The sequence below is a fragment of the Haplochromis burtoni genome, unplaced genomic scaffold, assembly GCF_018398535.1.
Source record: "Haplochromis burtoni strain Fernald_Lab_line unplaced genomic scaffold, NCSU_Asbu1 Contig_449, whole genome shotgun sequence".
Lineage (NCBI taxonomy): Eukaryota > Metazoa > Chordata > Actinopteri > Cichliformes > Cichlidae > Haplochromis > Haplochromis burtoni.
In genome coordinates, this window is record NW_024582810.1 from 301,569 (window position 1) to 315,807 (window position 14,239).

At 39.8% G+C, this 14,239-nt stretch overlaps 1 protein-coding gene across 1 annotated transcript in view; it reads right to left on the minus strand.

The window, feature by feature from the left end:
* Positions 1–14,239, minus strand: part of dcc (DCC netrin 1 receptor) — a gene marked incomplete at its 5' end in the record, with an annotated part of 257,227 nt that overhangs the window by 103,877 nt on the left and 139,111 nt on the right. The window contains one exon of the mRNA XM_014341226.2: positions 407–548. Coding sequence (XP_014196712.2) covers positions 407–548 — 142 coding nt within the window. The remainder of the gene's footprint in view (positions 1–406; positions 549–14,239) is intronic.

Below are 14,239 nucleotides of genomic sequence, written 5' to 3' on the forward strand. Positions count from 1 at the left end.
ATAAATAAATAAATAAATAAATAAAAGCACAGTCTGGCTGCAGTCTTGCAGATTTGTACAGCAGTTTTTGTGTAGTTTGGGCCAAACAAGCAGAGTCATTGTAAGAACAAAGAGTGCAGCTTTAAAAGATTTATTTGGGAGAGAAAATGAGGGCAAATACTAAAGGATGAGTCTGGTGATATATTGTAGTCTCTGAGAGATAACAGCCCCCTGATGAGACTGAATTGATCCTACTAACAAGTACTGTGTGCATGAAAAAAGCCAAGATATTTCTCTTTCTTCTGTGCTAAATTTCCCAACAAATGCTCCTGCTTGAGTGATTTTATAAAGCCAACAGCAGATACATCTTTAACCATTTCTCTTTTCCAGACTAAATCAAATCACATGCCAGTTTGAAGAGACTTACCAGTGAACAGGTACCAGAAGTTGTTGGGTTCGATGGCTTCCTGGTCTCCACGCCGGCCCGTCTTCCTGTATTTGATCTTGTAAGCTGTGATGATCCCATTCTGGGCACTGCGTGGAGGAGGCTGCCAGGATACTTTGATGCTCTAGAAAAAAGAAATAGAAAACAGTAAACAAAGGTGCCAAACATCATCTGACTGGTGATGAGGTTCATAGAGTTCATAGTCCTTCATACAGTTTCACTTCGATTCTTATTGTCCTGCAAATGTCTTGTGTGGTTGTCCTGACCCTTGTTATACCAAAGGTTTCGTCCTGTTAAAAGAGAGTCTTTTCTTCCCACTGTGGACAAATACTTATTCAAAGGTATTCGTTTGATTTTTTTCTGGTTATTGATGGTTTCTCTCTATTATCGTAGGGTCTTTACCTTATAATATAAAGCACCTTGGTGCTTTATAAATAAAACTGAACTGAATCTAATTGGTTCTCTTTATGGGTCTCTCTGTTGTGTCTTGAACTTCATTGAGGTCATTGTGAGTCTTTTTGAAGCAACTTTGTGCACCTTTGCAGTTGTTTTCCATTGTCATGACCCTGACTCATTTCGAAGGACAAAATATGGAGATCACACAGAAGAAAATGACATAAATCAAACAAGTCCAAACAACTCCACAAGAGCAGGAGGCAAGACAGCGCAAGCCACACTGATTGCTTTGGTGACTGATGCTAAGTGAGCCACTCCCCTAATCCATGGAGCTACAAAAATCTGGCAATGCATCTAGAGTCCTAAGGCCCATCAGAATTTGCTCCAGTTATTTGGGTAGTATAGTTATATATTTTGTAGTATGTATTTTATCTGTTTCTTTAAAATTCTTCTGCATCCCACTGTATCTTTTTAGATTTCTTTATAATCCCTATTCATCACTTTGTGAGCATGTTGGGCTCATTGGTAGTTGCTGTTTGTCTCTTTTTTCGCCTGTTTCTGGACATTTTACAACTCTTTTTGAATGATTTGGGTTAATGTGTAGTCCAAATTATGTGTTTGTAATCATTTTTACATCGCACTTTCTGTGTCTTTCTTGCTCGCTTCTGGTGTGGTATTTTTGTCTCTATGTGGTTTGATTTACAGGTTTTATGGGCAGTTTGGGTCATTTAATGTAGATTTAAAATCTCTTAATTTTGGGTAATAATTCAGAATCATTTCTAACCACCAACATAAAATTTTGTTCCAAAATTATAGACCTATTATCAGAGCGATAATGTGGCTTTCAGTTTAATAGTCCATGTCCGAATTAACTTTTAAAATCTGAATTAAAAAAAGAACATTAAAGACTCATTTTTTCAGCTTCAACCCTCACCAGCTCACATGGAGTATTAATTATCTAGAGGCATACCAAGGTTGATGTGACAGTATGATCTTTACATTGATATCATGGTTGTGATATGCTCCATGGATTTGGGAATTACAAAGTGTTTTCTATTCTGTATGTATGGGCAAATAAAATATTAAATAATCCCGAGGGTGGAACTTCAACTGCATGCTGTCAAAATATATCACAAACACATAAATACAGCATAATTTCTGGAAGTATTGGTGTTCATCGCAGGAGAGTGTGAAAAGGGTCTGCATGCAAATCTGATCAGCAATCAACAGAGAAGCTCATCTGGCTTCTGTTGTGTTTCTATTTCAATTTGCACGTGTGTGAGTGTGTATCTGTGTGTTTGGGTGTGTGTCGCATGAATTTTAATTGCTTTATTTGCATGTTAACAACCCACCTCTGACACACACAAACAGACACACACACGCGTGCTCACACACAACAGATGTTTGCCTGGCCCCCAGTGTGCTCTGCTCTGTGAGGCAGCTGCCATCAACCAGCCTGCTGATATACTCAGTGTGACCCAAAATGTGTGTGTGTGTGTGTCAGGTGGGCTGAACATTAATGAATGAAGATTAATGAATTAGAATAGAAAAATCCTCTCTGTGTCTCCGTTGCTTTTTTCTCTCATCATATAAATCTCTTTCAGACGTTCACCTGATACATGTGGGTGTAACTGATAATAACAGAAATCCCAACTTAAACTGATAAACTGGAGGATATTTAGAAATTTAACGGAAGGAGGAAATGATGTGTATTGGATAAAATAATCCCCCGTGGCTTGTTTTTGACATCATTACCCTCAGTCAGAATTATAGGTCATGTGACTTTTAATTAAATTCCCCTACTGTAGAGATCAGACACAGCAAATATACTGCTTAGTAGTTTAGCAAGGTTAGCCTGCGTATAAAGTTATAAAGATAATTTATCCTCAGTACAAATGCGTATGTAAAATATCCCAAATTAAAACATGTTTTTGCTTTGTTCATTTAGTTTATTAAGCATACAAAATGTGATCAAACCTCAGTTATTTGCATTGAATATTAAAACTACCACACAATAAAGTGAAAAACTTTAAACTAAGGGGTCTAAAACATCTAGAAATCTAAAGATTCTGTACTAACCCCAGACTATATCTTCTTCTAGTTACGTATTTATGTTATTTCTCTTTATTGTTAGACTGGAATTTGTTGATTATGAGCTTGATCATGCAAAACGTGCCTGGCTGAATTTCATGAAACTTCATGAAGAAGTGGAAACATCCCTACACTTTGGTGTGTACTACATTGCAGATGTCGTACAACAACAACAAACTTTGGTGAATGGCTGACATGTGTTGCAAAAGAGGTTGTAGATATAGCATGCCTAATATGAGAAGTTTTTATTTAGATGTGTAGAAGGGTATTAACTGAGACACTGGCTGAATTAGGTGGCAATAAAATAATGTGATTAGATGACCACACTACAGAGCCCAGGTGCTTCAATAACACTGCAAAGCTTTAGTGAGTTATGTAACTTTTCCGTTAGGACCCAACAGGCTTGGGCCGTGGTGCTGCACAGGGTTCGTGCATGTTGTTCATGAAGTCATACCTCAAAGTGCTTTTTAAACATTATTGAATTAAATGTGATTTGTGATGTGACATTTTTAATACATGCTGGACACTCTGTTTTGAGTTTATATTCATTTTGTAAAAATTGGAGTCTTAATCAGTTTTACCTCAGTGTTGGATCTGACCAGTTAATTATTCTTTCCAGTTTCCAGTATAAGTACTTTTGGTCTTTTTTAAAGACTGTGCGTGTTGCTTTCCACTCACCTAAAATGACCAGACACATGTGTGTCACCAGTCCTTGAAGTTAAAGTTTTGAATAGTTCTCATAGTGTTGTGTATTTGGGTCTTTGGTTCGCATTGAGTTTTTCCTTTCCAGTCACCTTTCTCACTCACTATGTATTAACAGACCTCTCTGCATTGAATCATATCTGTTATTAACCTCTGTCTCTCTTCGACAGCATGTCTTTTATCCTGTCTTCCTTCTCTCACCCCAACCGGTCGCAGCAGATGGCCGCCTCTCCCTGAGCCTGGTTCTGCCGGAGGTTTCTTCCTGTTAAAAGGGAGTTTTTCCTTCCCACTGTCGCCAAAGTGCTTGCTCATAGGGGGTCATATGATTGTTGGGTTTTTCTCTGTATCTATGAAGCGCCTTGAGGCGACTTTTGTTGTGATTTGGCGCTATATAAATAAAATTGAATTGAACTGAATTGAATTATTCAGCCAATCTAGAACCAACATCTTTTGTTGTTACCCTTTAAAAAAAAAAAAGGTAACTAAATGGATTGTCATATGCCAACATGTGAACACACATTCACATGTTGTCGTATTAACACATATTTAAAAAGACACAGAGCAATGGTGTGTGGATCCCTGCTTCAGCTGCGGTGAAGTCATTGGGCCAACAAGCAGTTTAAATATTCAGCCAGTGTTACTGTGAGGATGGCCGCAGAGGAATTCATTAACATTTAGCTGCACCTGTTCCCTCTGCTGCTCCTCATCCAGCTAATTGATTACAGCAGAACTGATTATGAGAGGAAAGAGAGGGAGGAGGGGGAAGAGAGGAGAGGCAGAAGGATGGAGGGGGCTGGGGATAGGGACAAACTGAATATATGTGAGAGTCGGCCAGATTCCTCCATACACACTCTTTCTCGCTCTCTCTCACTCTCTCTGGTCGGGCATCGCCACGTGCTTCATTAACTAATTAGCCACTTTGACAGGACACAGTTGGATGTGAGGTCTCCATGGAAACAGTTCAGAAGTTAAATTCATGTTGCAACAACTCCCATGGGAACAAAAAGAGGGAAACCGTGAAGGAGGACAATACTGCTAGCATACCGACTCTCCATCCGGAGAGCAGTGCTCCTCTTCCTCCTTAACAGCTCCTTTTGTTCATTTTAGGCTCTTTCACTAAATATACCACTTTCAACGTAACTTTAAATGCAATCAAGTCCTACTGAAGGTACTAAGGCTCATCCAAATGCACAATCTAGGATTTGTCCTCTAAGGAACCAAGGTCAGATTTCAAGTCACTCGGGTGGACAGATGAACTCACATGTGGTACGACACCAGTGACACTGCAGTGAACCTGAACACAGTTTTGCAGTTTTGCTCACCAACCAATGGCAGACACTGTCTGAACTGACATGGACCCATCGTCTGAAAAGAAAACATATGGATAGAATTTCTGTATCCAAAAATTTGAAGCTATTAAATAGGCACATCATAATGTTCCTTGACTCTGCCTGTAAAAATCTAAAACACTCCCTCATGTTCAGTATTATTATCTCATGAACATCTGCACTGCTTTTGGCTGCATGGAAATATCGTTTTGACAACTTGCACTTGTGTCTCATTCACACTAGCTGGATCTCCATCAGTGTGTCACCAGAGTGACCTAAGTTCTAGTAAATCGTGGCAATCTCGAACAAAAGAAATCTTTCCTCTGTTCTCCCTCAGTTGCCTTTAAAAGCTACAGTCGAACTTTAAAAATGAAAGTCTTGATGATAAATTAATGGAGCACAAAGGTGAAAAAAGACAGGCACAACCCCAGTCTCACTTCTCAACTGCTCAGCCATAGTCGGACACCCAGTTCTCATGACATCTAACAAAATGTGTCAGTTTGAAACAGTAGTTCATGTTTTCTTGTTTTATCAGTGCACACTGTCATCAGTGTGCTTTTAGACTGAATATTCCCATTCTTCATTATGTATGTGCTGAAAACATGCCTCTAAAACAGCCATCCATCCATCCATCCAGGTGGTAGGAGAATAAACACGCATGTATCAAACATCCTTTGCCACAGCCATGTTTTCCAGGCACTCCTAAGGGATCCCAAGGCATTTTGAACCATATACGTACAGAATCCTTGTGGCAAGCCGTACATTTGCTCTGTGCTCTGCTTCCAATTTTCATAGCCATAGAATCTCCAAGAATAGACACCCAGGAGGCTTGATCAGTTGCACCAGCCACCTCGTCTGGCTCTTTTCAATGCAAAGGAGGTAGCGTATCTCCAAGACTGACCTCAGCCTCCCGAGAGAGAAAACTCATTCTCGCCATTTGTATTCACAACTTTATTCTTTCTGCCACCAACCAGAGTGCATGACTATAGGTGAGCGAATGTACAACGACTGGTGAATCAAAAACCTTCTTGCTCAGCTCATTCTTCCCCAAAATAGCCCGCTATAACACCAGCATTACTATGGATACTGCATAAAACTGCCAGTTCATCTCACGCTCCACCTTCTCACTTTTCATAAATAAGATCCAGATATAGTTAAACTCCTACACTTGGGGTAACAAATATCTCCCACTAAAAAGGACTAAATCTCATGAAATCCTATAAAACTAAGACTCTATTAAACTGGAAAGAGTTTGGCAATATAAATACCAGTATCTGCTGACATATTTGTGCAGTTGTGTGTAGAGTAGAGAGAGGACTTACCATCTTGTGGCACTTTCCAGCAATTTTCTACTACGTGTTCATTATTTAACAGACTCAAGTCTTATAGAAGCAGTGTGTAAAGTTACAAAAAATGTCAAAAATCATAATCATTAGAAAGAACTGCCTCACAAATCAAACCAACAGTGTATACTCAAGCAATTGTACAACCATGTCAACCTTATTATTAAATACATTTTAAGTACTGAGACCCATAAACCTCCATAACACAGTTTCCTGATTTTCTTCTGCCCTTATTTACATATTTGCGCAGTTAAAGAAAGTCTTAAATACAAACCATCTCATGTATTAATGTCAGATGTACATTGGATATATTTGGTAGAAATCATGTCTCTCAATTAAAGTGTGCTGTGTCCATTCATTTATTGAGCTTCATGGCTTAAATGTCACTGAATGAACTAAATGGGATCCATGGAACAATTAAGCTCATATCAGAAGTATTTTCTTTAGAGGTGAATTGGCCTCCAGCTGTATTGAAACACTGGATGATTTCATTCTATTTTATAGTCTGGAGCAGAAAATGTCGGGAACAGAAATCCCTCCTGCAGCTGCTTTATATTCAGAGGTAGATGACATTGTAAAGCAGCAGGGTGAGCGAAGGCACGGCCTCATTCACCACCTTCAAACAGGCAAAGCGCTTCCGTCTCTTAATTTTCCCTCAGAGGACACCAGGAAAAATACACGGAGGCCCGCAGAAAGCTGAAGATAACGCTGATAATAATACAGATAATAATCAGACAGCCCTGATAATCACAGTGGGGGCGCACACATCTTGTAGAAATTTAATGAAGATAACCAAAGACATGCCAACCCTGCTCTGGTGTCTCGTACTTCATGTAAATTCTTCTATGTGCAACACAGGCTTCAAAACTTATTAAGTTCCCTGATGAACCAGGAAAGTGTTTAAAACCGGTTAGGACTCTTCACACCAGGCAGGATATTCTGAAAACCGCCATTTACTGCCAAACCCTTGATTCAAGCTGCCCCATCTGGCAATCCAAGTCGAGGGAGTGCTCTGCTTAACACTGGGGCTGCTGAGAGTCCAGCTACACTGGGAACTTGGATGAAAATGAAAGTGGATGGATGAGCATCACCACCAAAGAGGAAACACAATAACCACAACACATTTTGAGTAACAGAAAACCAGCAGAACTGCAAAGAGAATAAACTGAAAAAGGTTTTTTTTAAAAAACAAAATATTTTCATCTACATCATCCATTTAGAGACCTTGCAGGGAAGTTTCAACACTCTGTACTCATCTTTTTAAACTTTATGCTAATCAAGTTTTGTTTTTTGTTTTTTTAAAGAAATAGAGGTTTATATGAAATCACACTAATGCAAGTGCGTCCTATATTATCCATCTTCTTTACTGCTTGTGAAACATAGGACCCCCAAAGAGCCTGCCCCACCTGACACAGGGAAACAGGTGAGGTGCACTCTAAAGAGGACACTGGCCCATTATAGAGCCAAGACAAAGAGACTGACAACCAAACACCGTCACCCACATCAATTTAGAATCATCTGTTAAGCTAACAAGTATGCCTTTGGACTGTAGGAAGAAACACACAAGGTCAGGAAGTACATGCACACTTCAGACATAAAATTCCCAACCAACCAGAACCTTCTTGCTTTGAGACTCTTCCATCTGGTTCCTCTTCCATCAGAGATTCTTCCATCTGGTCACAATCTAACATTTTGTTAGATGGTGACACATTTTGCACATCTTGTCCATTCTGTCCGAGTTTTGACACCTGAGTATACATCAACTGTTTGATGACAACTATTAAAATAGTTTCCAGGTTTTTAGAAAAGCAGTTGCTTAGACAGAGACCACCCTCACTAATGTCTGATATGCACCCAGTCACATGCTCTAGAAAAATATGAAATATGACAGAAACTACTAGATTGAGAAAAAAGCCTTGAGGGTTACTCCTAGTCAGCTTTCAAGGTGTAAAGAGTTTAAAAAGTGTGATGTAAATGTGAGAGGGAATTGTTGTCTGTGTCTCTGTGTTGGCCCTGAGATGGACTGACAACCTGTCCCCTGTCTCTCACTGCTGAGACAGGCTTCAGCCCTCCACAAGCCTGAAATGAACAAGTGGTTAACAAACTTGATGGAAAGATGAAAGATGAAAAGTCAGGTGAGATTCACAGTGGCAAAGTCCCAATTCATATCCAAACTATTTCAAGCCCTCATGAACTTGACCACTCAGTGGACCCCTTGCTGGCAGCATTTAAAGCTTCGCTTTGGGCTGCTGAGAACCATGACATGACTGATCATCCCTTGTCTGTCTACATCCTGTCAGTGAGGCAGACAGTGAATGAGGTGAATGAGGAGATGCAAAAAACAAACTAATGCTAAAATTGTAGTTCAGTCAGGACCACTACAGCTCACAGAAGAAAAATATTTCCATCTGCAGTCATTTATACTTGGCAGTATCTGTTGCTTCGTCATCTGCCTAAACTAATGCCGTATTCGATTCTTTCACTTTAGATGATGATCACTTCCTCTTACAAACCTCCTGTATCTTCTCTGGCTCTGTAAACCAGTGCAGGTATTTAGAAACTCCAGTGCTGCTGATTCAGGACATGGTCCATTTAATTTATGGGTACAGTTGGTGTTATTGTATTTGGAGCTGTACTTCGACTGTTTGTGCTGCTGAGCAATTTGTGTGATCGATGTATGAAAAAGCTTTGAAGAACAACAAAATGTTCAAGTGAACCTGGAATTAATTCAGTGGGCTTCTCCTCTCTTTCTATATGCTGAGCTGCAGTGTGAACACGGCATACAGAATAGCTCATCCGCCCTGTAACCTCCACACACACACACACACACACACACACACACACACACACACACACACACACACACACACACACACACAAAGGACCAGGTGGGTAAACACTCCCTGAATTCAATCTGTGATTGTTTGTTTATGTCCTCTGGGTGAGAGCTGCAATCACACTGACTGTGTGCCAGTGTGTGTGTCTGTAGGTGTGTGTGTGTGTGCGCATGTGTTTAAATGCCCTCTGGGTAAAAAGAGCAATCACACGGAGGGCAAAATGTCTCTATTTGGTCGGCAACAAAACATGCAATGCCATGCTGCACTGTTCAGTGTGTGTGTTCTGAAAACTAACAGCTGTTAGGGTTTTATACCAAAAATACACTTGGTATATGTGTGTGTGTATGAGGAGTTGGTCACTTGCATATAGAGAATATTAATAGAAAGGACCTATCCTGTTTATCGTGTTGGGCTCTGCTAGAGTAGCTCTGTGTGATTCACAGTTTAAAAAATCTCATTTATCTAATACTGGGCGTCTGCGCAGGCCCACAATTCATCCTGTATGAAACAAGCTGTTAAAGCGGCTCCTTCTTTAAAGCTAACTTTCTGCTTGTTGGCTGTCCCTCATGAAAAAGAGTTTTGTTTTGTGGACAGGGCATTTTTCTTCCTAACATGAAATGTGAACATATCCCCTCCCTATGATATCACACAAATCCAAGAGTAAAAAAAAGTGTGTGGAATTGAGTTTAGAGCGAGGATTATATGTACTTACATTTTCTATAGATGTACACTTATCTGTAAAGAGGATATTCATATAAAACAGGTACTGTCCCTCTGTTTTTCACTGGTAAAGATTATTTAAAAGCCTATTTAGTTTTATTCATTTGTCAGTTTTCTTTATCTGGGAGCAGGACGCGGGAGGATTTCCCACTGAACTTGTCATGGTCCTGGGCCATGTGGGCCCAGTATTCCTAGTTCTTTGTATTTTTGTATTTCGTTCCTTATTTTAGGCCATGTTTTCTGAGTTGCCCTCTTGTGTTGTTCCCTTAGTGTTTTCCATTCGTGGCTTTTGCCCCCTGTGTGCCCCTCTGTGTATCTCTGAGCCCTCGTCTCTCCTTATGTTTTATTCCATGTTTCCCCAGCCCACTATGCCCGTGCTCTCTCTCTCTCTCCTCCTGTTTGCACCTCTGTGTACTTCCTGTTTTACTTTGACAGTCTCCCGTCAGTGTTGTTTACTCCTGCCATGTCTTGTTATGTTTATCTGTGTCAGCTGTGTTCCCATGTGTGGCCACTTCCCCTGATCATCCCTCTTGTGTATTTAGTCTCTGTGTTTCATGTAGTCTGTGTCGCGTCGTCTGTGTTCCCACCCTCCGTGTTTCCATGCCCGGTCTGTTGTATTCTATGTCATAGTCTTACCATAGTTTATTCCCAGTTTAGGTTTCTGTTTAGTTATTGCTCTTGTGCTGCCCTTATTCTTGTTTGCTTCTTTTGTATTCATCAGCCACAATAAAAGGCTCGCTTTTCGTTCAACCCAGTTTCGTGTCCACGCCTGTGTCTGCACCTGAGTCCTCCACACACTCTCCACACGGTCTGCCACTGCGACCGTGACAGTACTGGACACAGTCTCTCACAGGGCAGGTGACACAGAGTGACAGAGACAATGATACACAATCGCATTCACACAGTCGATGCAGAATCACCAAACAACCTAACAAGCATGTATTTGGAGTGAGTGGAAACCATCATACACATTATAAGAAATTGTTCATCCAGCCTGATTCTTCATACCAGGTGTTCCCAGACACCCACTGCCTGACACTCGCCGGTGTTGTTACTCATCTCCAATCGTTGAGTTTTGTGTGGAGTCGTCGTGGTAACAGGATGATTAGACCCTCAGAAACAAAGCGAAAAGCATAATCATCAGTTTGCTGTCATTCATCAGGTTCTGTGCATCCTTCCCTCCAAATCATTGTAACATCTCCTGAAGCTCTGCATCAGGATAATATCAGACTGCTAAACAGTCCCACTCTGATTGGACCAGGGAGGGTCCTGTGACCTCATAGTTTCATGTCTTCAATTATGTAACCTGAATGCAGTTTATTGTTTTGTTATTCATCACAACTGTCCTACGAGGTGAGGAGGATTCCTAATGAGCAAAACCCAACCTGGTGATGAATGTTGATCAGATTAGATCAATCAATGCAGGACTTTTGGTCATGGTGGCTCATTAATAACTACATTGTAACACAGATCCACTAGTTTAAACACAACAAGACTGCATAATTATATCCGTCAGTTTTTAGGCTTTTATTATGCAAATGCTTTGTTCTATTTCATGACTGACTTTTAAGTGTATATTTACTGTTGATTTAGTGACTCTTATGTATAATTGACATTTTGTAGCTGTAGAGCACTTTGGCCAACTGAGGTTATTTAAAATGTGCTACAGAACACTTCTAAATTAATGATGTGAAATTAAAGATCTACAGTCCTACTTGTCTTTGTGTCCACCAAAGAAAAACATGAATATATGTTAAATTGTACAACTGCCTGCTGTTAGTGCTGTTAGTACTTTTTTCTAACGTACAGTTAACAGCAGCTTGTGACTGGAAGAAAGAATCAAAGCTAAACAAGTAAATGATCAGATAAAGGTTTTTCAATAAATCAATAAAACCATAACTAAAATTTGTCTTTTTACCTTCTGGATGATTGATTAAAGTTGTCTTTCTGAATAAAACTTAAATACAATACAATGGCAATGGGGAAAAAATGTGTGTGAGATTGTATTTTTACAGAAGCTGTGGGGACATATTTCTGTTGACACAATGAGTGATATCTGCATTTAATAGTGAGGATCTAGTGTACGGGTGAGGGTTGAGTTTTGTCACCAGGAAATGAATTTAAGTCAGTGTGTCTAAATTCAAAATGGTGGAAAGTTTTAAAATCGGAGCTTCTTTGTAAAGAAAAGGTCACGGTCAGCAGTACTTCGCACATCAAAACGTTCCTGAACTCCAAACTGTATGATGTCACGATGTCAAAAACAAAATTCAATTAAACCGCTGCATCGAAGGCCCCGAAGGATATTTTCCCCTGGCAACAACAGTCAAGAGCTAAGTTTGAGACGAGGTCTGATATGTAAATTATTTTAATTAACTGAGTCGTTCTACGTGGTCTTTTGTGTTTCAGTTTGAAGGAGAACTTTTATACTTGTTACGGCCAAAAAAGGAACTGCTGTGATTCTCCATTACAGACCTCATCCAGATTTAAGGTTTAAAAGCAATTTTGAATTGTGCCTGAAACCCAGCTGCTCTGACAAGGGCCAAACGTTGCTAAAGTTGACTAAAAGAAAGGTTAAAAAAACAGAAATAGAGACACCACGAGGAGGCTCTGCCATTCATAATATATAGAGAACTGTGCAAAAGCTTTAAGCACTGTTGTTTTGCTTCTATCACGCAGTGTCATCAGGGAGCCATCTGACTCATAAAGAAGTATCTTTTGAAACAAAGACAACTACAACAGATGGTGTGATCCCAGCAGAGGGATGATCTAAAGAGTCTGGGATTGCATGAAAACACAGAAGGCATTGTTTTTTTCAGTGACATATTGGTACAATAGCTGTCTTTGGGGGGGGGGGGGGGGGAACTTCATTGAAATAATAATCACTTTTTTCAGATAAACCAATCACAGACATCTAACTGAAACCTAATCTCAGGGTATTAATGTAATAACAACTGTGTGGGTTTCAGTCTTTTCATGCTACATGTGCTGCTGCTAACTTAGTTCCAGCTAGGGCCAACGTTATGGGGGGATGAAGGTGGAGGTTGGGGTGCTGGCGCCTATCCTAGCTGCCATAGCACAATAGCTGAGGTACACAATGGACATTTTATCAGAATATCACAGGGCTAACACAAGACTGTTCACATTCACACATAGAGCCACTCCACATAAAATCGCCCTATATGGATTAACCAATCAACTCCAATCATCTTTGGACTGTGGGAGTAAGCAGCAGGACCAAGTGCTGCAGATACTAGGAGAACCTGCAGAAAGGCCCCAACCAGCCAGCGGATATGAACGCAGGAACTTTTTTCTATGAGGTTTTGGTGCCAATTATTCCACCACTATGCTGCCATTCATGGATCGCACAGTTAAGAACTTAAATAGAAAAATAAAATGTTCAGGGATTTACTAGAATGAGTATGATTCTCTCTCTTGTATCCATCTGCTTACATTCTTACTTTTGTTACCACCAAAAAGTAAGAATGTAAGGATCTTGGTCACTTAGACAAGAAAAGCTTTTTGCCATCATGTACTTGTGGTCTGCTGGCATTTCTGAACTACAATTCTAGAATACAAGCTGAATGAAGTCTTTGTGAATTTTTCTCTATTTATTAAAATCTGTATCTGTGGCGAACGTGTTTTTTCTCTTTCCCAGAGAACAAAGCTTGAGCTTCTGATTCTTTTCACTTTTGTCTGTCTGCTTTAGAAATTTCAGTTAAGCCATTATTTGCTATAAAAAAGACTCTTTTGTTAGGAATAACTATTAAACTTCTGACACTTTTGCTTCTGATATCAGAATTGAACTTAATCAGACATTTGAGGTGTGAGTTTCAGGCACATGAAACAAACAAGCCTTACTCTAATGTGGACAGTCAATCCTTCAAGGTCATTTTCTCAGACATTTCCAGACCACGGGGAGCTGATAGGTTGCTCCCTTGAATTCCTTTTTCAACTACTTAACTCATATGTCCACAACTTTCACCATAACCACAAACTTATGACATAGAATCAACTGGGATTTCTTGGTTAGGATATCCAGTAGTAATTCAGTGCTGGGTCTCTTGCTAATGCCACAGTCTCACTAGCAAAACCAGCTGTTGGGGATCATGGTATGACAAAAATAAGACTCCAACCACTTGCAGTGAGTTACTATTGTCAAGTCAGTTTTATTGCATTATGTACTGGCATTCATGTACAATCTGATAAATCTATAAAAATTACAAATCTGCTTCCATCTGTTGCAAGTCTTCTCCATACACAGAGTACTTGCCATATTAAATATTTATATTCTAGACAGAACCTCACATATCTGAAGCAGAAATTCCTCTAGAAAGAAGAAAAGTCATGTAGTTGCTGAAAGGTGGCAATTTAACTGCAAAATAACACCTTGCTTCTATG